The following is a 21,840-nucleotide window of genomic DNA, read 5'->3' on the forward strand; positions in this document are numbered from 1 at the left end:
TCCCAGCTGGTAGGAACAAGTAAAAGGGGTTAGGGAGAGATGAGATAGCAGGAGGAGGGGTAGAGACAGCCCCTTGGAGGTGCAGCAGAAAGCAAAGGACTCACCAGGACGAGTTCTGGGGGAGAGCACTCCAGGCAGAGGGGCAGCAAAGAACCAGTCCCCACAGGAGAGCAGATATGTGGGTGGCACAGGGCACGAGGGGCTAGGCTCTGCGTCCTGATGCAGATCACTGGAGAGCTTGAAGCATGGCTTCAAGAATTTTATCTTATTTTTTTTAAGATTTCATTTATTTATTTGACAGAGAGAGTGAGAGAGCATGAGCGTGGCAGAGGGAGAAGGAGAAGCAGGCTCCCCACTGAGCAAGGAGGCCGACGTGGGGCTCGATCCTGAGGACCCTGAGATCATGACCTGAGCTGAAGGCAGACGCTTAACTGACTGAGCCCCCAGGCGCCCCTGATGATGTAGACATTTTAACACTATTAATTCTTCCAAGCCATGAGCATGGAATATCTTTCCACTTATGTGTGTCTTCAGTTTCTTTCGTCAATATCTTAGTTTTCAGTGTACAGATCTTTCAGCTCCTTGGTTAAGTTTATTCCTAGGTATTCTATTATTTTTTGGTGACATTATACATGGGATTGTCTTCTTAATTTCTCTGAAAGTTCATTGTTAGCCCGTAGCAACACAACTGATTTTTTTATATTGATTTTGCCTCCTGCAACTTTATTGAATTCACTTATTGGTTCTAACAGGCTTTTTGTGGACCCTTTAATGTTTTCCATATATAAGATCATGTCATCTCCAAATAGAGACAGTTTTACTTTTTCCTTTCCAATTTGGATGCCTTTTAATTCCTTTTCTTGTCTTACTGCTGTGGCTGGGACTTCCAGTACTACGTCAGGTAGAAGCGGTGAGAGTGGGCATTCTTGTCTTGTTCCTGACCTTAAAGGAAAAGCTTTTCACTGTTGAGTATGATTAGAGGTAGGCTTATCATACATGGCCTTTACTATGTTGAGGTATGGTCCCTCTGTACCCACTTTGAGGGTTTTTTAATCCTAAGTGGATGTTGAATTTTGTCACATCCTTTTTCTGCCTTTATTGAGATGATCATATGACTTTTATCCTTCATTTTGTTAATGTGGCGTTATCATATTGATTTGTAGATGTTGAGTCATCCTTGCATTCCTGCAATAAATCCCACTCAATTGATCCTTTTAGTGCATTGCTAAATTCAGTTTGCTAGTATTTTGTTGAGGATTTTTGCATATGTGTTCATCAAGGATAGTGACCTGTAATTTTTCTTTCCTTGTGGTGTTTTTGTCTGGTTTTGGTATCAGGGTAAAGCTGACTTTATAAGTTTTGAAGTGTTCCCTCCTCTTCTATGTTTTGGAAGAGCTGGAGAAGAACTGGTGCTAATTTTTCTTTAAATGTTTGGTAGGATCACCAGTGAAGCCATCTGGTCCCGGACTTTCCTTTGTTGGGAGGTTGTTGATTATTTATTCAATCTCCTTATTAGTTACAGAGCAGTTCAGATTTTCTGTTCCTTCATGACTCAGTCTTGGTAGGTTGTGTATTTCTCAGAATTTACCCGTTTCTTCTGGATTATCCAATTTGCTGGCATTGGTCGTCCCTTATGATCCTTTGTGTGGTATTAGTTGTAATGTCTTTTATTTCATTTAAAATTTTGAGTCCCCTTCTTTATTAGTAAAAGTAGTGAAAGGTATGTCTATTTTGTTTATCTTAAAAAAAAAAAAAAAAAAACCAGCTCTTGGGGGCACCTGGGTGGCTCAGTCGTTAAGCATCTGCCTTCAGCTCAGGTCATGGTCTCAGGGTCCTGGGATCGAGTCCTGAATCAAGCTCCCTACTCAAGGGGGTCTACTTCTCCCTCTGCCTGCCCCTCCCCCTGCTCATTCTAATAAAATCTTTTTTTTTAGATTTTATTTATTTATTTGACAGACAGAGACACAGAGAGAGGGGGAACACAAACAGGGGGAGTGGGAGAGGGAGAAGCAGGCTTCCTGCTGAGCAGGGAGCCTGATGCAGGACTCGATCCCAGGACCCTGAGACCATGACCTGAGCTGAAGGCAAGTGCTTAACTGACTGAGCCACCCAGACACCCCCCCCCTTTAATATTTCTTATAAGGCTGGTCTAGTGATGAACTCCATGAGCTTTTGCTTTTCTGGAAAATTCTTTATCTCTCCTTCAATCCTGAAGGACAGCTTGCCAGGTAGCATATTCTTGGCTGGCAGCTTTTTTTTTTTTTTTAGCACTTTGAAAATATCATGACATTCCCATGTGGGCTGCAAAGTTTCTGCTGAAAAAATCTGCTGTTAGTCTTATGGGGGTGAGGGTTCCCATGTCAAAAGGTGTTTTTCTCTTACTGCTTTTAAGAGTCTCTCCTTGTCTTTAACTTTTGACAACTTAATTAAAATGTGTCTTGGTGTGGGTCTCTTTGAATTCATCTTATTTGGAACTCTATGGGCTTCCTGATTGGATACCCAGTTCTTTCCCCAGGTTAGGGGAGTTTTCAGCTGGTATTTCTTTGAATAGGCTTCATTCTCTTTCCTTCTGGGATCCTATAATGCACATTTTCTCCTTGGATAGTGTCCTGTAAGCCCCTTAAGCTATCTTCTTTCTCATTTTTTCTTTTTGCTCCTCTGATCAGATGAGTTCCACTGTACTGTCTTCAAGTCCGCTTCGTGTAGTCTGAGCTGAACCCTTCTGCTGAATTTCAGTTCCATTTCTGTATTCTTCATCTCTGTGGTTTATGTTTGGTATTTTCTTTTAGTTTCCACGTCTTTGTTGAAATTTTCATTTGTTCATGCATAATTCTCCTGAGCTCAGTGGGCATCTTTACGACCATTATTTTGAACTTTTTATCAGGTAAGTCACTAATCTCCATTTCATGAAGGTCTGTTTCTGGAGTTTTGCTCTTGTGTTTGGAACATATTCCTCTGTTCATTTTCCTGGACTCTCTGTGTTGGTTTGTGTCTTTGATAAAACAGCCACTTCTCTGAATCTTGATGGAGTGTTCTCATGAAGGTGATAAGGATGAACGTTATCCTCCAGCCCAGCCCACACTCTCGGTTCTCTCAAACCTTTGTGATTGCCCAAGCCACCTTCTTTCTTCTTAGTGGCCCCCAGTGGTTGAAAGTGTGCCAAGGCCCATTAGTGTCCCAAAGGGGAGGCTCAGCCATAGATGTGTGCTAAATTAGAAGCCTGACCCTCAGGCCGCAGCTTTTAAAGTAAGCAAAGTCCTCGTTCTTGGAAAGCCCGGGAGATAGGATTTCAGTCTGCATACTCTGTGCTGAGCCCTGGGCAGATAGCTGTTTAAGAACAGTGTCTTTCCTTGAACAGTCCTGGGGGGCCCTGCAAATGCAAGCCCCACTGGCCACCAGAAATAGGTGATCAAGGGGCATGGCCTGTGGATGGCAGCCGCCAAAGCCAGGGCAGCAACACACGCACAAACTCCTTCCAGGGAGACACTGGTGACCCAGTTTGCTGTGGGTATTTTCACGTTTGCCCGATATGTAGGAATTGTTCACCTAGTTTCTGGATTTCTTTTTAGAGGAATTGTTTCTCTGTACCTGTGGATTTGGTGTATCCAGAGAAGGAAGTGAGTTCGGGAGCCTCCCATATCACTAGTTTAGACCTGAACTTGGGCCTGGGAAATGCCAAGGGTATCACAGAAGGGCCTAGAAGTTGTAAGGTGCTGCAGCCACGAGTCTGTGGAAGCCAAGGCTCAGTGCTGACTGTAGGGAAGGAATTCCTGGAAGGTGCTGAAAAGACGCTCCACATCAGTCATCACCAGGGAACTGAAAATCAAAACCATAATGAGATGTCACTTCATACCTGTTAAAATGGCCATCACCAAAAAGACAAAAGACGACAAGTGTTGCTGAGATTATCCACAGTCCCCATGCACTGTGGTGGGAATGCCAACGGGTGCAGTCACTCTGGAAAACAGTATGGAGTTTCCTCAAAAAACTAAAAATACAGAACTACCATATGATCCAGCAATCTTACTCCTGAGCATGTGGCTGAAGGAAATGAGAACAGAATCTCAAAGAGATATCAGCACCCCATGTTCCCTGCAGCATTCTTGACAGCCAGGATGTAGAAGGCTAAGCTGAGCAGCCATCAGTGGATGAAGGGATAAAGATGTGATACACATATCATCATCTATATACACATACATGTCTAATACACACACGCAATGAAATATTCAGTCATGAGAAGGAAAATCCTGCCACTTGTCACAACATGGATGGACTTTGAGGGCATCATGCTAGGTGAAATTAGCCAGATAAAGACGAATACTGCATGGTATGACTTATATGGGGATCTTTTTGTTGTTGTTAATTCAAGAATTCATTTTTCTTTTTTTATTAACATACAATGTGCTATTTGTTTCAGAGGTACAGGTCTGTGATTCATCAGTCTTACACAATTCCCAGCGCTCACCATAGCACATACCCTCCCCAAAGTCCATCACCCAGCCACCCCATCCCTCCCACCCCCCACTCCAGAAACCCTCAGTTGGTTTCCTGAGACTAAGAGTCTCTTATGGTTTGTCTCTGTCTCTGGTCACATCTTCTTTCATTTTCCCCCCCTTCCCGTATCATCCTCTCTCTTGTTTCTCAAATTCCTCATATCAGTGACATACTTGTCCTTCTCTGATTGACTTATTTTGCTCAGCATAATACCCTCTACTTCCATCCACATCATTGCAAATGGCAAGATTTCATTTTTTCAATGGCTGCATAATATTCCATTGTGTATATGGACCACATCTTCTTTATCCATTCATCTGTCGATGGACATCTAGGCTCCTTCCATAGTTTGGCTATTGTGGACATTGCTGCTATAAACATCGGGGTGCAGGAGCCCCTTCAGATTACTACATCTGTATCTTTGGGGTAAATACCCAGCAGTGCAATTGCTGGGTTGTAGAGTAGCTCTATTTTCAACTTTTTGAGGAACTTCCATACTGTTCTCCAGAGTGGCTGCACCAGCTTGCATTCCCAGCAACAGTGTAGGAGGGTTCTATATGGGGATCTTTAAAAAAAAGAAAACGAAAAAGGTCCAATCCATAAAAAACAGTAGAAAAGTGATTGTCAGGAGATGGGGGTGGGGGAAATAGGGAGAGGTCTGTAAAATGAATAAAGCCTAAGGATCTAATGTAAAGCATGGTGATTACAAATGATAACCCTGGATTGTAGAATTGAAATTTGTACAGACACATCATAATGAGATAGATGTACAAAAACTAAAGACCAAGAAAAAAAACTCTAAAATCAGCCAGAGGAAAATGATTCACTTCATGTAGGGAGCAATTCTTTGCAAGGCTCTGGGTTTCTCACCAGAAACCAAGCAGGCCAGAAGAAAGCAGAACAATATTTTTAAACTGTTGAAATGCAAGAACTGTAGCCTGACAATTCTATACCCAGCAAAAATGCCCCTGGGGCACGAAGGTGAAATAAAGACATTCCCAGATGAAGAAAAAGTAAGAGAATTCATACGTAGAGCAGCTGCTCTAGAAGAAAATATTAATGAAGTTCTTCAGACAGAAGAGAAATGGTATCATAGGGAAAGTGAGAACATCAAGAATACAGGAAGAGCAACATAAATTGTAAAAATACATATATAGGGGCGCCTGGGTGGCTCAGTTGGTTAAGCACCCAACTCTCGGTTTCGACTCAGGTCGTGATCTCGGGGTCGTGAGATCGAGCCCCACATCAGGCTTGGGATTCTCTCTCCTTCTCCCTCTGTCTCTCCTGCTTGCATTCTTGCTTTCTCCCTCTCTCTCTAAAGTAAATAAATCTTTTTAAAAATGGGGAGGATATACCCCATATATAGTGAAAATCAGTACTGGGAAACCTCCCAGAGATGGGGTTGGAAGCTCTGGCAGGGGGCTCTCACAGCCCTCCCACGGGGTCCATCGCTGACCCAACAGGGAGAGCCCTCCCTGCCCTCACCTGGATGGGATCTTGCCCGAGGCTGTGACCCCCCGCAGGAGGGACAGATGCTTCGCTCATCCAGGGCCACAGCTCTGCCACCGAAAAGCCACTGCACCCCCCTCCCAGCTTCCTCCAATGCACTTTGAGTTCATAACAGCCCCTCCCAATTCACCCCTTTTCTCCTTCGTTCCCCAGACTTGCCTAAGGTCTTGCCCAGCTTGTTTGTCCGGGACTGAAATTCTCTTTTATTCCTGAATAAATCCATCTGTTCCTGGTGAAATAACTGGCAGTTTTTATTCTTAAGTTTAGCTATATACATATGTATATATAGCTACCCTTAAGATATATATATACACACACACACATAAAATATAAACTTAATATATATAGCTACATATACATTATAAATTTAGAATTTGTCATTCTAACACTGTCTGCTGGGGGTTCCAACATATGCAGAGGGAATCAAACTACAACATGAAGGGTAAAGGGACCTGTAGGGTGGTAGGGTTCTCCATTCCACAGGAAGTGGTAAAATATTAATTCTAAGCAGGCTATGAAAAGTGTGTATATAATTTCTAGAACCACTAAATATTTTTCTTTAAAGATTTTATTTGAGAGAGAGAGTACGCACAAGCAGGGGGGAGGGGCAGAGGGAGAAGCAGGCTCCTCACTGAGCAGGGAGCCCGATGTGGGGCTCAATCCCAGGACCCTGGGACCATGACCTGAGGCGAAGGCAGATGCTTCACCGACTGAGCAGCCCAGGCACCCCCATCAATATTATATATACAAAGAAATATAATCAGGAAGAGAGCAGCAGGGCAGGAAAGAAGAAATAGAACAACTGTTTGCCTAACCCCAAACCATGCAATAGTCTCATTAGACAGGAAGGGCCTGGCCTTGGACACGGGCACTCTCTGCCCAGCAACTAAAGGAAACGAGGCTGTTTCTGCTCTTGGACTCTACTCCTCACACCACCGCTAACACTCACGCTGTGAATTTTCCCCACAGAGAAGGAGAACTGGGCGTCCTACCATCTAACTCAGCTCTAACACCATCTCCCTGGAGACTGCATCAACCCCACAGCGGAAGGGCTCAGTGCCCCAAAACTGCCCCCGCTTCAGAAGCCAGTCGCAAGCCCCAGGTGCTCACCTGTACTTCTGACAGATCGGCTATCGATCGGGCTTCCCACAAGCCCCTCTTTGCGTTTGATAATTTACTAGAATTTACTCCCCCCAGAACGCAGGGAAACTCTTTCACTACCAGTTTATTATACAATAAAGAATATGATAAAAGATATGTACAAACAGATGACGAGGTGCATAGGGTGTGGTCTTGAAGGCTCCTGAGTGTAGCAGCTTCTGCTCTTCAACCTTGTGGAGCTGGGGTGCATCACTCTGCGACGCAGGATGTGTTCACCAACCCAGAAGCTCCCCAAACCTGTACTTTAGGGATTTTTATGGCGTGACTGATTATGAACCATCTCCAGGGCCTCTCCCCTCCCTCAAGGATGGGGCTGGGCTTCTAATCACAGCCTGATCTTTCTGGTGCCCAGCCCCATCCCAAAGCCATCCCAGAGCCCACCGAGTGAGTGCCTCACTGGAAAAAAGACACTCCTTTCACCCAAGACATTTCGTGGGATTTAGGAGCTCTGGCCAGGAGGTGGACGGGAAGACCAAGATATGGATTTCTCTATTTTTTAAAAAGATTTTATTTATTTATTTGAGAGAGAGAGAGCATGAGCGGGGAGGAAAAGGAGAAGCAGGCTCCCCAATGAGCAGGGAGCCTGACACAGGGCTCAGTCCCACGACCCTGAGATCATGACCTGAGCCGAAATCAAGAGTCGGACGCCTAACTGACTGAGCCACCCAGATGCCTTTACGCATTTCTTATTGTATCATAATATCGCAGCCAAACACATTGAGTTAAAGACAACTTATAGTTTGGACTTTTAAAAATCACCCAATTCCATGCTGGCTTCGAGGAACTCGCCCTGAATATAATAATGCACGTTGGTTAAAGTGAACAGTAACCTCGCGTTCCGTGGTATCAATCACCCTGATACCATCACTCATCAAAGACAGCAGAGACAGCGGGCGCCTGGGTGGCTCAGTTGGTGAAGCGACTGCCTTTGGCTCAGGTCATGATCCCGGAGTCCCGGGATCGAGTCCCGCATCGGGCTCCCTGCTCGGCGGGGAGTCTGCTTCTCCCTCTGACCCTCCCCCCTCTTGTGCTCTCTGTCTCTCATTCTGTCTCTCTCAAATAAATACATAAAATCTTTAAAAAAAAAAAAAAAGAGCAGAGACAGCTGCCGAGGATCTATTACATACAAACTTCAGCACAGAATCTAGCAACAAATAAAACGGATTCTACACCATGAAATTTATGTGGGGAGGTTTAAATCTGAAAGCCAATTAATATACCCAATCAGTAGAATGTTTTGTTTTTTGACAAAAATGACACATGATCATCTCAATGAATGAAAAAAAAAAAGCATTTGACAAAATCCAACACCCCTTCCTGATAAAAACACTCAGAAAACTAGGAATAAAACCGAACTTCCTTCATCTGATAAAGGGCACCTACAGACGCTGGACCCCTAACATCATCTTAATGGGGAAACGCTGAACCCAAGATCGGGTGCAGGACAAAGAGGCCCACATCCACCCGCGGAGTCCCAGAAGCTCCAGCCAGACCAGTGAGGCCACACAAGCAAATAACAGGGGACCTGAAATTGTTCCCAGTCACAGACAGGAGGGCTGTTTATGTGGACGGACAGACAGAACCACCAGGAATCTAAACTAACAGTTGAGTTCTGTCAGGTTTCAGGATACACCTATGCATGAGAATCGGGGGGTTTCTGAGTGCTCGCAATGAACAACTGGAAATTGAAACAATCTGTAACAGCTCCAAGGGAGAGAGAGAATTAGGCATAAACCTAACAGAGCAGGGGCTGGGTCTCTATGTTGAAACACCATAAAACATTGATAGAAGGAATCAAAGACGAGCAACCTCGGGCAGAGACATCCTGTGTTCACAAATCCCAAAGTATTCCTTCGTAGACAGACAAACTGATTCTAAAATCTATATGGAAAGTCAAAAGAAGAGCAGGCAAAACAATCTGGAAAGAACAAAATTAGAGGACTCACACCAGCTGATACTAGGCAGTCCTCTCCAATTCAGGTTAGTTGAGTTAGGAGGGTGTTTTTGAAGCGATGGGCACAGAAAGAGATGGAACAGAAGAGAACCCAGAAATAGCCCCGCACAAAATTGGCCAACGGACATCCCAGGAAGGTTTGAGGACAATCCAGGAGCGAAAAGACGGTTTTGTTGACAGATGGTGCTAGAACCACCGGCCTCCTCCTGCAGATACCGAATCCTCAGCCTCATACTTAAAATTCACTCAAAATGAATCCTACATCTCCATGTAAATTGTACGCTCCACAAGAAAACGTTTATTGTAATTCGGAGTCAGAGACATGACCCAGAAGCAAGGAAAAAAAAAAAGGTACACTGATAGATTGGCAAACCAGACTTCCTAAAACCAGACTTCCTTTGCTCTGAGAGGCGCCCTTGTAAGAAATGAACACACAACCTACACACAGAACGGTTACAGAGGACAGGGGACCCGCACGCAGAGCGGAGTCGGCGATGGTACAGCGGTGACAGTGCTCAGCCCTGCAGACGGCGGGGGCACGCCCTCGGGACACCCACAGCGAGGGTGCGCGCAGACCGAGCGCCGGGCTCCGGGGACGCTTGTCCGTGTGGCAGTCTTGGAAAGTGGCACACCCTCGCCCCATAAGCCCTGGAGACCCCGGGTCTCACCGTGTGCCCCGAGAAAGGAGAACCTGTGTTCACACAGACACCTGTCCAGGTCTGCAGCGGTTCTCTTCGTGGTCACCGGAGCCTGGACACAAGTTCTTGACAGGTGGACGCGTCGACGCCAGATGATGCCCCACGCTGGAAGGAGGACCCGCGGGCACCCGGAGGACTGTCGGAGACCCCATGCGGAGGGGCCAGTCTCGGAAGCTTACACGGAGTCCGCCCGCACACACAGGCCGTGCCGCAGGAGAACCGCAGAGACCCGAAGCGCTAGGAGAGCACGTGGCCGTGACCGGCCAGTGCGCGGGCGTCCTGATGCGGAGCGGGCACACTGAGCGAACACAACCTCCCTGGGAAGAGTCTGGAGGCCGGAGAGGGGCTCGGACGGAGCACCAGCTCAGGAAGAAGCCTGCCCTGCCGCCGGGCACCACCCAAGCCCCTGGCTTCCTCCATCGGACCTGCAGGGCAGTCCCGCCCAGCCTCTTCCTCCTGGCCCTGCCCTGACCGCCCTGCGCTGTTCCCAAGCGAACCCATTTTGCTGGTACAGTAACTGGCTGCTTTATTTTCAAGGTTGGCCCAGTGGAAGTGGACGCGTCTACACACGTTACAATTCGTAAAACACTACGCCAAAAAGAGTCAACGTTACTTCAAGTTCCTTTGAACAATATTTTTTATTGCAGAAGGTGGTCAGGGGGGTCCTCACCTGACAGAGACCTGTGAGTCCGGACAGTGTCCAGGTGGGCGGTCCAGCAGCGAAGGTGCCAGAGCAGAGGACACTGCGTGGCCAGTGCCCCTTCATGAGATGCTGGGACCCCCACCAGCCCTGCGGGCATCTGCGGCTCGCAGTGGGAGTGCAGAGGAGGCCGGGGGTCAGGGGGACATAGGAATGCCAGGCCCCTAGGGGCCACGGTGAGGACTCTGGAATTACTTAACAGGGTGGGGAGCTGCGGGGCACAGGGAGCAAGCGGGGGGAGGGGGGGACGCTACGTGACTGTTAAAGGCCTTCCGAGAACAGAGCTTGGAAAACCAAAGGCAGAGACCGGAGACCACAAACCTGGTTGGAAGGTGGGGGCCAGCACCGGAAGTTCTCCCCCAGCCCCAGCTCCTGCCTCTGCACCCTGTCCCTCTCCAGATGCTGGCCGCCCTTTAGCGCCCCAACTGCGTACTCCTGGTGGGAAGCGGCTCCAGGCCTCCACCCCCCAGCTCAGAGCCCTGGGACACCGCCATCCGCCACCTCAGGCTCTGCAAGCACCCCACCACGGAGACGGCGCCATTCACATCCACACTGGCCCAGAAGCACTCCGCCACAGTGCCCCCAACTATCACCCCATAGCTGATGGGGGCCAGGTGCCCTGCACTCCCCATCATAGCAGCGCATTCAGAACACAGAGCTTGGTTTGGTGCAGGTGCACATTTCATTAGATCCTAGACTGAAGGGTGGGTGGGGATCCGGGTCGGGGGTCGGGGGTCAGGAGGGGTGAGGACCTGGGGCCACAGCACATCCTCTCCCTGGAGCCCACAGGGCTGGCTCGCCAGAGTGGGGTGGGGCCGGCAGGCTCAGGCATTTCTCTGCTCTGGGGGAAGGTACTCAAGGCCCAGGTGCCTGAATATGTCTTCCTCGGAGGCCACGTGGAAAAGCATCTTCTGCAACAGGAGTGGGGGTGTGAAGGCCTGGGCGCTGCCCCCCACGGTGCTGGCTTCCTGGAGAAGGGCGTGTGGAGGCGTGGGGAGTGGTAGCAGTTTCTTCCCCCAGGCAACCCCCCCCCCCCCAGCAACATACCCGCTCCGGGTCAAACAGCCCATGGCTGTTCAGCCGCAGCCCTCTCTCCTTCCGGCTGAAGCGGCGCAGCTCCCGCTGGAAATGCTGGGGAGAGCGGGGTCGTGTCAGGGCCACTTACCCCCCAACAGCCCCAGGCCCGGCCCCCACAGCCCACGCCTACCTTAGAGCCAGTCCAGCCTAGCAGGGCAAAAGGGAGCTGGCTGATGGGGACAGCCACCAGGTCCACCCGCACGGCCCTCCTCTGGGCGCCCCCCACCGCGGCCCCTGGGGGTTGTGGTAGGCAGAAAATGCAGAAAATGATCTCGAAGGCATCCATGGTGTGGCTCCGCGGGGTCGGGTGGGTGGCGTCCTCAGGGCGGCCACGGTGGTGCTGGTGGTATAGGACAAGCCCCTGCGGGCAGAGCAGACGTGGCAGGCCACAGCGGGGCGGGGCCGGGGCAGGAGCCAGGTCCGGGCAGTCCTCCCTGCCGTCCGCCCGGCCCAGGCAGGCAGCCCGAGCCCCTCACCTGCTTCTCCAGGCGGCGCATCATGCTGGGCAGCAGCCCGGCCTCCTGGCCCTCCTGGGGGTGGCTGACAAGCAAGTCCACGTCGTGGCCCTGCAACTTCCCCCTGAGGGGGCGCCATCTGACTCCGGGGGCCACACGGGGCTGTGGCCGCTCCCAGGTCCCGCTAGTGAGGGAGGGCCCACCTCAGGGGCCTCCCCTGGAGGGCTGGCAGACCCCCTCACCTCCGGAAGCCGCCCACCAGCGTCACGGTGGCCCCGGGCAGGACATGCGCCGCAGCGGCTTCCACCACCTGCTGCAGGGCCTCTGCCTCCGGCCGCTGGACCGGGACGCTCAGGTCGCGGTAGTGCTGGAGTCCTGCGGAAGCACAGTCTCCTGACCTTCCCGGCCCCACCAGCTCGCGCTCTCCACTGTCCCTCCTCCCTTTGAAGCAGAGGAAACCGTAGATCCGCGGGCAGCTGCATGGAAGGGCGGAAGCCCCCCGTGCCCCCCTGCCCAGTCCCCTCAACGGCAACGTCTAGCAGAACTACCATCCGTGCCATCAGGGTGCTGGTGTGGATGCAGTCACGACGCAGACTACCCCTTTGAAGGCCTCGATTCTCCCCTCCATAAAATGGGCCGGAAAAAGATAAGGACATGAAGGAGATTGGTCTGCCGCTCGGGAACCCCTTCACCGGAGCCCTGGCCCAGCTCCGCACCTGCGGGGGGACCGCTGCCTCCCGCACAGTCAGGAGAGGTTTCAGAGGGGGAGCAACGGCGCTTGGGGGCACGGGCTCTCGGTAGGCGGTTCCTGACTGCGTCACGGGGACATGTGGCTGACAGCACCTCATGTTCCCTCAGACACGTGACTCCATGGGTCGCACCGCCTGCAGACCCCCACAGGGCCTCCCCTCCCACAGCCCGAAGGAAGATGTTCAAAGACGCGGTGGGTGCCGGGCTGCGGAACCACTCTGGTGGGGACCCCAACCGTGGCCACGCGGGGAGGCCCATCTAACACCTGCTACCTGCTGGCCTCACACGGAGCGGCTCACAGACAACGGAACGCAGGCTCAGAGAAGTTAAGTCTCAGGGCCGTGGTCACCTACCTAGTACGTGGCCGAGACAGGACTCCAGCCCAGGCCTGACACACTCTCAAGCTCCCGTTCGTTCCACTGCATGGGGCCCCCTGCCATGAGCAGGCCCTGTCCTGAGCCTCTCCTGCCACACAGGTCCCCATGCCATCTGCCAGTGTGCCAGGACACCAGCCCCATGCTGCCAAGCCGTGCGCGGGGCACGGGCCGCTGAGACACGGCCTTCCCTTCCTGGTCCAACCGGGAGGTGTGAACGTCACACCATCACTGTTCACTGCAGAAGGGCTCCAGCAGATCCAGACAGAGGCCTGCCTGCCTCCGGGACCTCTGTGCACTGACCCCACGCCCTCCCGTCCAGGCAGCCCCCCAGCACGCACCGCGTGTCAGGGCTGAGGGCTCCGTGGTGTGGGGGGCCCGGGGCCCCGTCCTTCTCCGAGGCTCACCTGCTCTCTGCTGCTGGGTCAGCCTCTGGGGCTGCTCGTGGAGGCTGTCCAGGGTCCGCAGCCCATCCCGGTACCACCGGTCAGCAGTCTTGACCCCAACCCCAAAGATCCCGGTGAAAAGCTGTTTGGGGGACGAGCACAGTGTGATCAGGAATAAAGTCCTGACAGAAGACGCAGATGGCCACCACCATCCGCGAGGGCGGTGCTGTCCCAGGCCGCCCCGTGGCCGCTCACGGCTGTCTGGGTCAAGCAGGCCGCCCGAGGCCACATGGGGCTCACACAGGCAGGATTCAAACCCCAAGGCTAGCCTGTGCGGAAGACGGCCCGGACAGACCCCGGTGTGCCTCCCTCTGAGGGCCTCGACCCCCTGCTCCGGAAAAGTCTCTCCCCCAGAGCCTGTGCAGCTCCAGCCTGTGAGTCCAGCACCGCACACCAGTCACCCCCACAGCCTCCTGTCCACTGGGAACCACGCCGCTCCCACCTAGTAGCAGCTGGGGTTTCGCACCAGGGTTCTTCTCCTTAGCAAACCAGAGGGTCGTTCTAGAGGAGCTGCAGCGTGGGAGCCAACCTCCCGTCAGGGGCGGCCGGCCCCACACGGGTCTCCCACATGGGGCGGGGGATAGGCAGCCCCCAGCCCCAGCAAGTCACTCTTTCCTCCCCGACCACAGCTTGCTGGTCCAAGGTAGGCATCCGCTCCAGCAATTTTTGGAAGCGAAACAGAATGTCAGGCCTGTGCGGTGGTGGAGGCCGTAACCCACAGACGGGGAGCCTCCCGTGGCTGGGTCTCAGCTGGTGAGGGGGCCGACGCACAGAAAGGGGGAGGACCCTTGTGGCACTCGGCTCCCCGAGCCCTGCTTCCTCTGGCTACAGCCCTGCCCATCTTGGGCTATGCTGGCCGCCCTTCCCTCGATCCCCTGAACCAAGAGCCTGGGTCCTGACAGAAAAAATGCTCAGAACAGCCCAACCATGTTGCTTCAACAATGAACTTCTAATCATTGACCCACCTCTCTGCTGGCCTGGGCGCCCACCTGGGACCCTCTGTCCTTCACCCGTGGCTCCTCTCCCTCTCCGAAGCCCCCCGCTGGCCCTCACCACATTCCGGGCCACCTCCCAGAGCACTGACGGCCCACCCTGCCAGGGAAGCCCCCCGCCCCCAACAGGTCGCTGATGGGACAGGTGTCTGAGCCGCGGGACAGAGGCGGCCACCAGAGCTCTGGCGCGTCAGATCAGGGGCAGTAGGAACAGGAGAAGGTGCACTGTGGACAAAGGGCGACAAGCGGGGCTCGAGATCATAAAGAGGGAGGAGGTTACATTTTGTCCAGTACGCTCTGTTTAAGATGCTGGGGGACACAACACAGTGGAGAACATTCCAGTGATGGTGCTGAGTGGATGTGCAAACCCCCCTGTGCTAAACGCCAGCTTCTCCTCGCCCCACTCTGTTTGGCTGCCTCATGCATCTCTGGTGTCAGCTCGCTGCTACCTCCTCAGCGAGACCTTCTCTGATTCCTGGGCGCCCTGCTTGCCTCCCCTCCGTGGCTGGAACCGGGCTGCCATCCGGGGGAGGCTCCGAGCCCCTGCTGGGGTCCGCCCTGCACGTACCTTCATGGTCTGGTACCGCTCTGACAGCTGGATCCTCTCCACCTCCTCACACACCCCATGTTCCAGCAGCTCCTAGGGGACCAAGCAGAAGGCTCAGCCTGACTGGACACAAGGTCTGGGGCCTGAGGACCAGGCGGAACCCCCACACTCAGCAGGGCAGCTTCGTCCGATCAGCACCCAGGGGCGCTTAGAAATAGAGACCATGCCTGGGGAGGCACCAACGCTTCTGGCCTCACGGCCCTGGGCCCAGGGAACACGGGCCACCTTTTAGACGAATGACAAGTCCCAGAATATGGAAACCGTGGCTTTTCCAAACACGGGTGATGTATTCAATGGGACTTTGCTTAAAAGCTGGAGTTCAGAAGTATGTCTGGTCCCCCCACACAGTCTCCCAGTGGCAAGGGAACCCCTTAGATGGTACGCTCAACATGGCATGTGAAGCACCTGACATTTTGGGTCCTTACGTACTTTGTATTTTGAAAAAGATGTGCTCCAAGTCCAGGGTTCCCGTCCACCATCCCAGACAGCGGGGCCGATGCCAACGATCCAGGTACCAGTCCTGCCCGGGCCCTCCCAGCCACATGGTGTGGCCCCCATTTACAGCTGAGGAATCCGAGCAGAGGGTGGCTTGCCCTGGCCCTGAAGCCGGCCTCCATGGCTGCACTGAGCCCCTGACCCCCCCATGCTCACGATCCCCAGGCCGCCTCATCCACCTGCCTGCACTCACGACTCCACCCAGGAGCACCTACCTGGACAACCCTGCAGGAGTGTTCTCCAAAGTGCGGCAGCCCCTGCAGCTGGCTCAGGGCTGTGACCCGGCTCGGAAGGGCCTTGAGCACCGCGGCCGCTCTATGGAAGGAGAGGAAGCGGCCCTCGCTGCCCTCAAAGCCTGCGGCCTCCGCCAGCACCTCTAGAGCCTCCTGCAAGGAGAGGCCCTTGGTGAGGGGGGACGGTGCCTGACTCCACGCCCTCCAGCTCCCACCCACCTGTCCCCAGGCTGGGACAGGGCAGAGTGGCAGGGCTGCTGGCAACAGGCCCGGCCCCACCCCAGGGAGGCTGGGAACCCAAGGCTCACCGAGAGGCCGGTGTTGTGGTGTGTGAGCGGCGTGGGGCGCTGGCAAGCATAGGGCGGCATCCTCACTGGGCTGGGCAGCTCCTTCCCCGGCATAGCCACCTGGGGACGGGCAATACAGAGGCCACCTGGTGGCTGAAGGCTGGCAGGGCCCGGCAGCCCCCAGAGCCCTGCCCCTGACAAGGACAGGAGGGGCGAAGCAGGCAGAGGAGGGGCTCCTCACCCAGAGCATCAGCAGGCCCAGCACCCGCGGACTCTCAGGGAGGACCGTTCCTGTCACTGCACACGACGTGTGTGCTCTCCCTCCCGCAACGGTCTCAATCGCGTGGGCTAGCAGTGCCTGTCATGCCCGCCTCGCAGACAGGGACACCGGCTCGTGGCCCACAGGCAGAGCTGACCTTGGGACTCTGAGCCCACACCTGTATCCCCCCAGGAAGCACTGAATGGGGGCAGAAGCCACACACCCACAGCACCGTGAGGACAGCTTCCTGCTGGTCCTTGGGTCATCTCAGCAGGAGTTGCTATCTCACTACTTGAGCACGAAAGGCCTGAAGATGCTAGAAATAAGTGGACCTCAAGAGGTCATACCAATGAGAGCAGAAGCCAGGATGGCCTGGCCTCCCAGGGCCCCCGGTGGTCTGAGCTGAGCCCCACTGCCCCCCCACATCTGTAGGCACCGCGGTGCTGCTGACAGGCCACCTGTGCCCTCCGAGCCACAGCCTGCACCGGGGCATTCTCCGCGGGCCCCACGCCAGGCCACCCAGCTCACCTCCAGGCGGTGCCGGCTCTCCACGGGCACGGGCTGCCCAGCTGCCATGCTTTCTGTGAACCAACTTATGTCCAGCAGTGCTGGGCGGGTGCATCCTTGGGGTGAGGCTGCTGCCGCCCTGTGCCCCTGCCAGCAGCCGGCCTCCTCCACTGAGGTCTGTTCCATCACCACATGCGTCACCTCGGAGCTGGGTAGAGAGAGGGGGCACAGCTCACATCCAGAGGTCCCTCCTGCCTCGCTCTGTGCCTCCAGGCCTTTGCTTCCTGTCCCCTCTGCCTGGTGAGCACCCATTCATTCTTCCATGCCACCTCCTCAGAAAGCCCCTTCTCAAAGAGGAACACATCTGCCACCCCAGCACCTGCAGAGCTGCAGCCCAGCCCACGTCTCTGTCAACTCGTCTGCCCTTCTCTCCCCCAGCCTCTGAGAATGGAGGTCCTTAGGGGGCAGGACCAGAGGCTCTTCGTCTGCTGCACCCAGACTGCTTGGGTGTGAACCCCAGCTCTGGCACATACTTGCTGGGTGGCCTTGGGCATCTCGCTTAACTTCTCTGTCCCCTGATTTCTTCCTCTTTAAAGCAGGTAACAACCTATCTACTGTGTAGGGTTGTTACACAGATTAAACAAACTCATAAGCAAAAGGCTTAGAGGCTTAGCACCCAGCACACTAAACTCCTCTCTGAGCGGGTCTAACCACTGGGAATGGTTAAATCACTTAAACAAACAAACAAACAAACAAAAAAGCTGCTGGGGGACTGGCCCCTGGTTTGCTTGCTCTTCCAACTTTAAACCTACCGGAACCCATTTCCTTAATCTCAGCAGGGTCTCTGTAGCCCATAATTTTTGCTGATCTTGGAGCCTCACTCAAGTCATTGTCTCACCCCAGAGGGGAGGCGTCATTTTGGCTAACGGGGTAAGATGAACTTACGGAGGGCACAAGGCCATTAGCCAGTGATATCCTTAACCACCCCACAGGGCCCTACAGCTCTTTACAGAGCCTCTGGTATACGTTCTCTCCTTGTCCTACAGAACACTCCTGGCCCTAACTGCAAGCACCCTTTTGTACAAGAGGATATTGAGAGAAAAGCCACATGAGCATGAAGTGCCAGGGTTAACTTGGAATCCAAAACCTCAGGTGCCCCTCCACTGCCAGGTGAGTCGTTTTAGATCTCAATATCCTCAGCTGAAACGAAACACCGCTTGTGAGTGTGGCTGGTCACTTGCAAAGTTCTGAGCACCGGCATGTTGTGCTTAGGCGCTCACACCACGCAGCAGTGTCGTTGGGGCGTGACGGCATGGCGATCCCACACAGGCGTCCCTTGGTCCCCTGTGGGCGCAGCACCCGCCCCGCGCCCCTCGTGCAGGCGCCCCCCCAACCATGAAGGCGCCCCGGGCAGGAGCCCCCGGCAGGTGACCCCCTGAAGGGGTCCCAGGCAGAAACCACGCCCCGGGCCGGAGCCCCCGGGCAGGTGACCCCCCTGAAGTCACCCCGGCAGGAACCCCCACACAGGTGCCCCCACCAAGGCGCCCCGGCAGGAGCCCCAGACAGGTGCCCCCCCCCCCGCCAAGGCGCCCGACAGGAGCCCCGGACAGGTGCCACCCCCCCAAAGCGCCGCGGGCAAGGGCCCCACCCCGGGCCGCAAGCTTCTCCACGACCGCGCACCTGTAGGCGTCCAGGACCCTGAAGCCCTTGGAGACCGCCAGGCGCGTGAGGAAGGCCCGGCGGCTGCGGCCCATGCGCGGCTCGGCCAGGTAGATGGCGACGCCCGGGAAGTGCGGCGGAGAGGAGGAGGCAGGGCCGCCGGGGGACAGGACCCGCGCTCGTCGCCGCTTCGGGAGCATCCCGTCTCTGGCCGCGGGCGGCGCCGGAAAAGGGAGCGCGGAAATCGGAGGAAAGGCGGCAGAAGCAGGCTGGAAGAGGAAGCGGCACCTGGCGGTACGTGCGAGCAGGCCCCGCCCCATGCAAATTGGGCCACTCGGAGCGGTCGGGGGCTCCCGCGGGATTGAGTTCGCGCCTCCGGCCCCTTCTCCATGCAAATAGCACCAGAGGACACGCCCTTTATGTAAATAACTCGCGGAGCTAGGTGGAACAGCGCGGGCGTGTGGGGCGAAGCCGGGGAGAACGGGGGCGGGGCGGGGGTGGGACCAGTGAGCGCGCGGGCGGGGCGTGCGCGGGGTGGCCGGTGAACGCAGGGCGAGCGCGGAGGCGGGGCGGAGTGCTGGGGGCGGGGCGGGGGAGTGCTGGGGGCGGGGCGGGAGAGCGCTGGGGGCGGGGCGAGGGAGAGCAATGGGGGCGGGGCGGGGCGGGAGAGCGCTGGGGGCGGGGCGGCGCGCGCAGGGCGGGGGCCCGGCGGGAGGGTCCGGTACGAACGGGGTGTGGGGGGCCCGGCGGGGGCGGGGCCGGGGAGCGCGGCGCGGGCGGGACCCGCGGTGTGCGGGGGGACCAGCAGGAGAGCCCGGGGCGGGGGCCCTGGGGGCGGGGAGAGCGGGGTGGGGGTCCGGGGGCGAGGGTGCGGGGGGTGGGGGGCGGGGTGGAGAGCGCGGCTGGGGCAGGACGCGGGGAGCTGGGGGGACCGGCAGCGCGGGGGAGGGACGGGGGCGGGAGGGGAGGGGGCGGACGCGTGAGGTTGGAAAGTGCTGGTCGAGGGGCTTCAAAGCCCGGAAGGCGTTTCCGCCCAGCGGCGTTGGTACCACTGGCCGGCCATTTGGAAAAATAGAAATTGGCTTTCTCTGTCACTCCTTAACGCCAAAATGAAATCCAGATGCATAAAACATCCAAATCTAAAAAGCAAACAAAAAAGGTCCTGAAAAGTCGACGAATGTCTATCACGATAAACCTGGAGAAGGGGAAGAAAAAGAATAGTAAACTTGATCCATATTCAAATTGAAAATGTGACAAGAATTAAAATTAAAAGGCAGACCAGAGGAGAAAGTGTGTCTGATGTATTTTGAAATTGTCTAATTCCTGTGATTGTGAATTACCACAGATAAATAAGAAAAAGTCAACGATCTAATGAAAAATTGTCAAGAACACCGGTAGGAATTTCACAGAAGAATCCTACTGTAAACTTGAACCAGATTGCCCGACCTGCGCACTTGTCAGGTGTGAGGGAGTCAGCAATCTGTAGGAAGGAGTTTTTGGAAGCCGATTTGGTAACCATATCCAACAAAATGAAAACAAAAATCACACCCAGCCATTCCTTTTCCAACACGGGATTGTTTTGATTGTCTAGATCAGTTTGGGAAAGTGGACATCTTGGCAGTATGGAGTGTTCCTCTCATTTTCAGGCACTGCATGTTGGATTCCTTCTGCTGCAGCTGGTTTAGCCCATGGTCAGATGAACAGGTGCGACAGGCCAGGTGTATCCCTGTTCCCACACCTGTCCTTGATCTTCTCTTCCAGGAGGCCTCCTGTCACAGCTGGTGGGTGCAGGGCTGAGGGAGGGAGGTGCCTCAGCCAGGCCTCGTTTGCTTCTCTTTTAATGCCCTCTGTCTCTGGCCAGGGCAGCTGGGTTCTCTCCCAGAGGCAGAGGCAACTTCTTCTTTTTTTTTTTTTAGACTTTTTTATTGTTATGTTAATCACCATATATTACATAATTTGTTTTGGTGTACTGTTCCATGATTCATTGTTTGTTCATACACCCAGTGCTCCATGCAGAATGTGCCCTCCTCAATACCCATCACCAGGCTAACCCATCCCCCCACCCTCCTCCCCTCCAGAAACCTCAGTTTTTCAGAGTCCATCATCTCTCCTGGTTCGTCTCCCCCTCTGACTTACTCCCCTTCATTCTTCCTCTCCTGCTACCTTCTTCTTTTTCTTTTTTCTTAAAATATGTTGCGTTATTTGTTTCAGAAGTACAGATCTGTGATTCAACAGTCTTACACAATTCACAGCGCTCACCATAGCACATACCCTCCCCAATGTCTATCACCCAGCCACCCCAACCCTCCCACCCCCGACCACTCCAGCAACCCTGTTTGTTCCTGAGATTAAGAATTCCTCATATCAGTGAGGTCATATGATACATGTCTTTCTCTGATTGACTTATTTCACTCAGCATAACACCCTCTAGTTCCATTCACGTCGTTGCAAATGGCAAGATCTCATTCCTTTTGATGGCTGCATAATATTCCATTGTGTATATATACCACATCTTCTTTATCCATTCATCTGTCGATGGACATCTTGGCTCTTTCCACAGTTTGGCTATTGTGGACATTGCTGCTATAAACATCGGGGTGCACGTACCCCTTCGGGTCCCTACATTTGTATCTTTGGGGTAAATACCCAGAAGTGCAATTGCTGGATCGAATGGTAGCTCTATTTTCAACTGTTTGAGGAACCTCCATACTGTTTTCCAGAGGGGCTGCACCAGCTTGCATTCCCACCAACAGTGTAGGAGGGTTCCCCTTTCTCCGCATCCCCGCCAACATCTGTCGTTCCCTGACTTGTTAATTTTAGCCGTTCTGACGGGTGTGAGGTGGTATCTCATGGAGGTTTTGATTTGGATTTCCCTGATGCCGAGCGATGTTGAGCACTTTTTCATGTGTCTGTTGGCCATTTGGATGTCTTCTTTGGAAAAATGTCTGTTCATGTCTTCTGCCCATTTCTTGATTGGATCATTTGTTCTTTGGGTGTTGAGTTTGATAAGTTCTTTATAGACTTTGGATACTAGCCCTTTATCTGACAGGTCATTTGCAAATATTTTCTCCCATTCTGTCGGTTGTCTTTTGGTTTTGTGGACTGTTTCTTTTGCTGTGCAAAAGCTTTTTATCTTGATGAAGAGGCAGAGGCAACTTCTAATGACCCATCACATCCGCATGC

General features: G+C 53.9%; 1 protein-coding gene across 4 annotated transcripts; it reads right to left on the minus strand.

Moving 5' to 3' along the window:
• Nucleotides 1-11,246: 11,246 nt before the first annotated feature.
• Nucleotides 11,247-19,088, minus strand: POLM (DNA polymerase mu). 4 transcript variants are annotated; one of them, XM_088018451.1, is made up of 11 exons: nt 18,946-19,088; nt 17,020-17,206; nt 16,254-16,352; nt 15,928-16,098; nt 15,179-15,250; nt 13,580-13,700; nt 12,291-12,423; nt 12,070-12,172; nt 11,724-11,954; nt 11,564-11,647; nt 11,247-11,484 (listed from the first exon to the last, which is right to left on the minus strand). In XM_088018451.1, exons 1-11 carry the CDS (start codon nt 18,975-18,977, stop codon nt 11,341-11,343), a joined length of 1,377 nt encoding a protein of 458 aa, XP_087874577.1. In that variant the 5' UTR covers nt 18,978-19,088; the 3' UTR covers nt 11,247-11,340. The 4 variants fall into 4 exon arrangements, with proteins under 4 accessions (XP_087874577.1, XP_027951224.2, XP_027951223.2 ...); XM_028095423.2 differs by lacking the exon at nt 18,946-19,088 and adding an exon at nt 18,679-18,934 and having other exon boundaries at nt 11,247-11,427; XM_028095422.2 differs by lacking the exon at nt 18,946-19,088 and adding an exon at nt 18,679-18,934.
• Nucleotides 19,089-21,840: the final 2,752 nt, after the last annotated feature.

Source organism: Eumetopias jubatus, unplaced genomic scaffold (genome assembly GCF_037043125.1).
Source record: "Eumetopias jubatus isolate StellerSeaLion01/CBP00866 unplaced genomic scaffold, mEumJub1_p1.0 scaffold_14, whole genome shotgun sequence".
Classification (NCBI taxonomy): domain Eukaryota; kingdom Metazoa; phylum Chordata; class Mammalia; order Carnivora; family Otariidae; genus Eumetopias; species Eumetopias jubatus.

Coding starts and splice junctions, on each gene's coding strand:
- POLM (XM_028095422.2), bottom strand. CDS start 18,857: ATGCTCCCGAAGCGGCGACGAGCGCGGGTCCTGTCCCCCGGCGGCCCT. Junction 17,207..18,678: donor AGGGTCCTGGACGCCTACAG/GTGCGCGGTCGT, acceptor CTCTCTACCCAG/CTCCGAGGTGACGCATGTGG. Junction 16,353..17,019: donor AGAGCCGGCACCGCCTGGAG/GTGAGCTGGGTG, acceptor GCCCGTCCCCAG/GTGGCTATGCCGGGGAAGGA.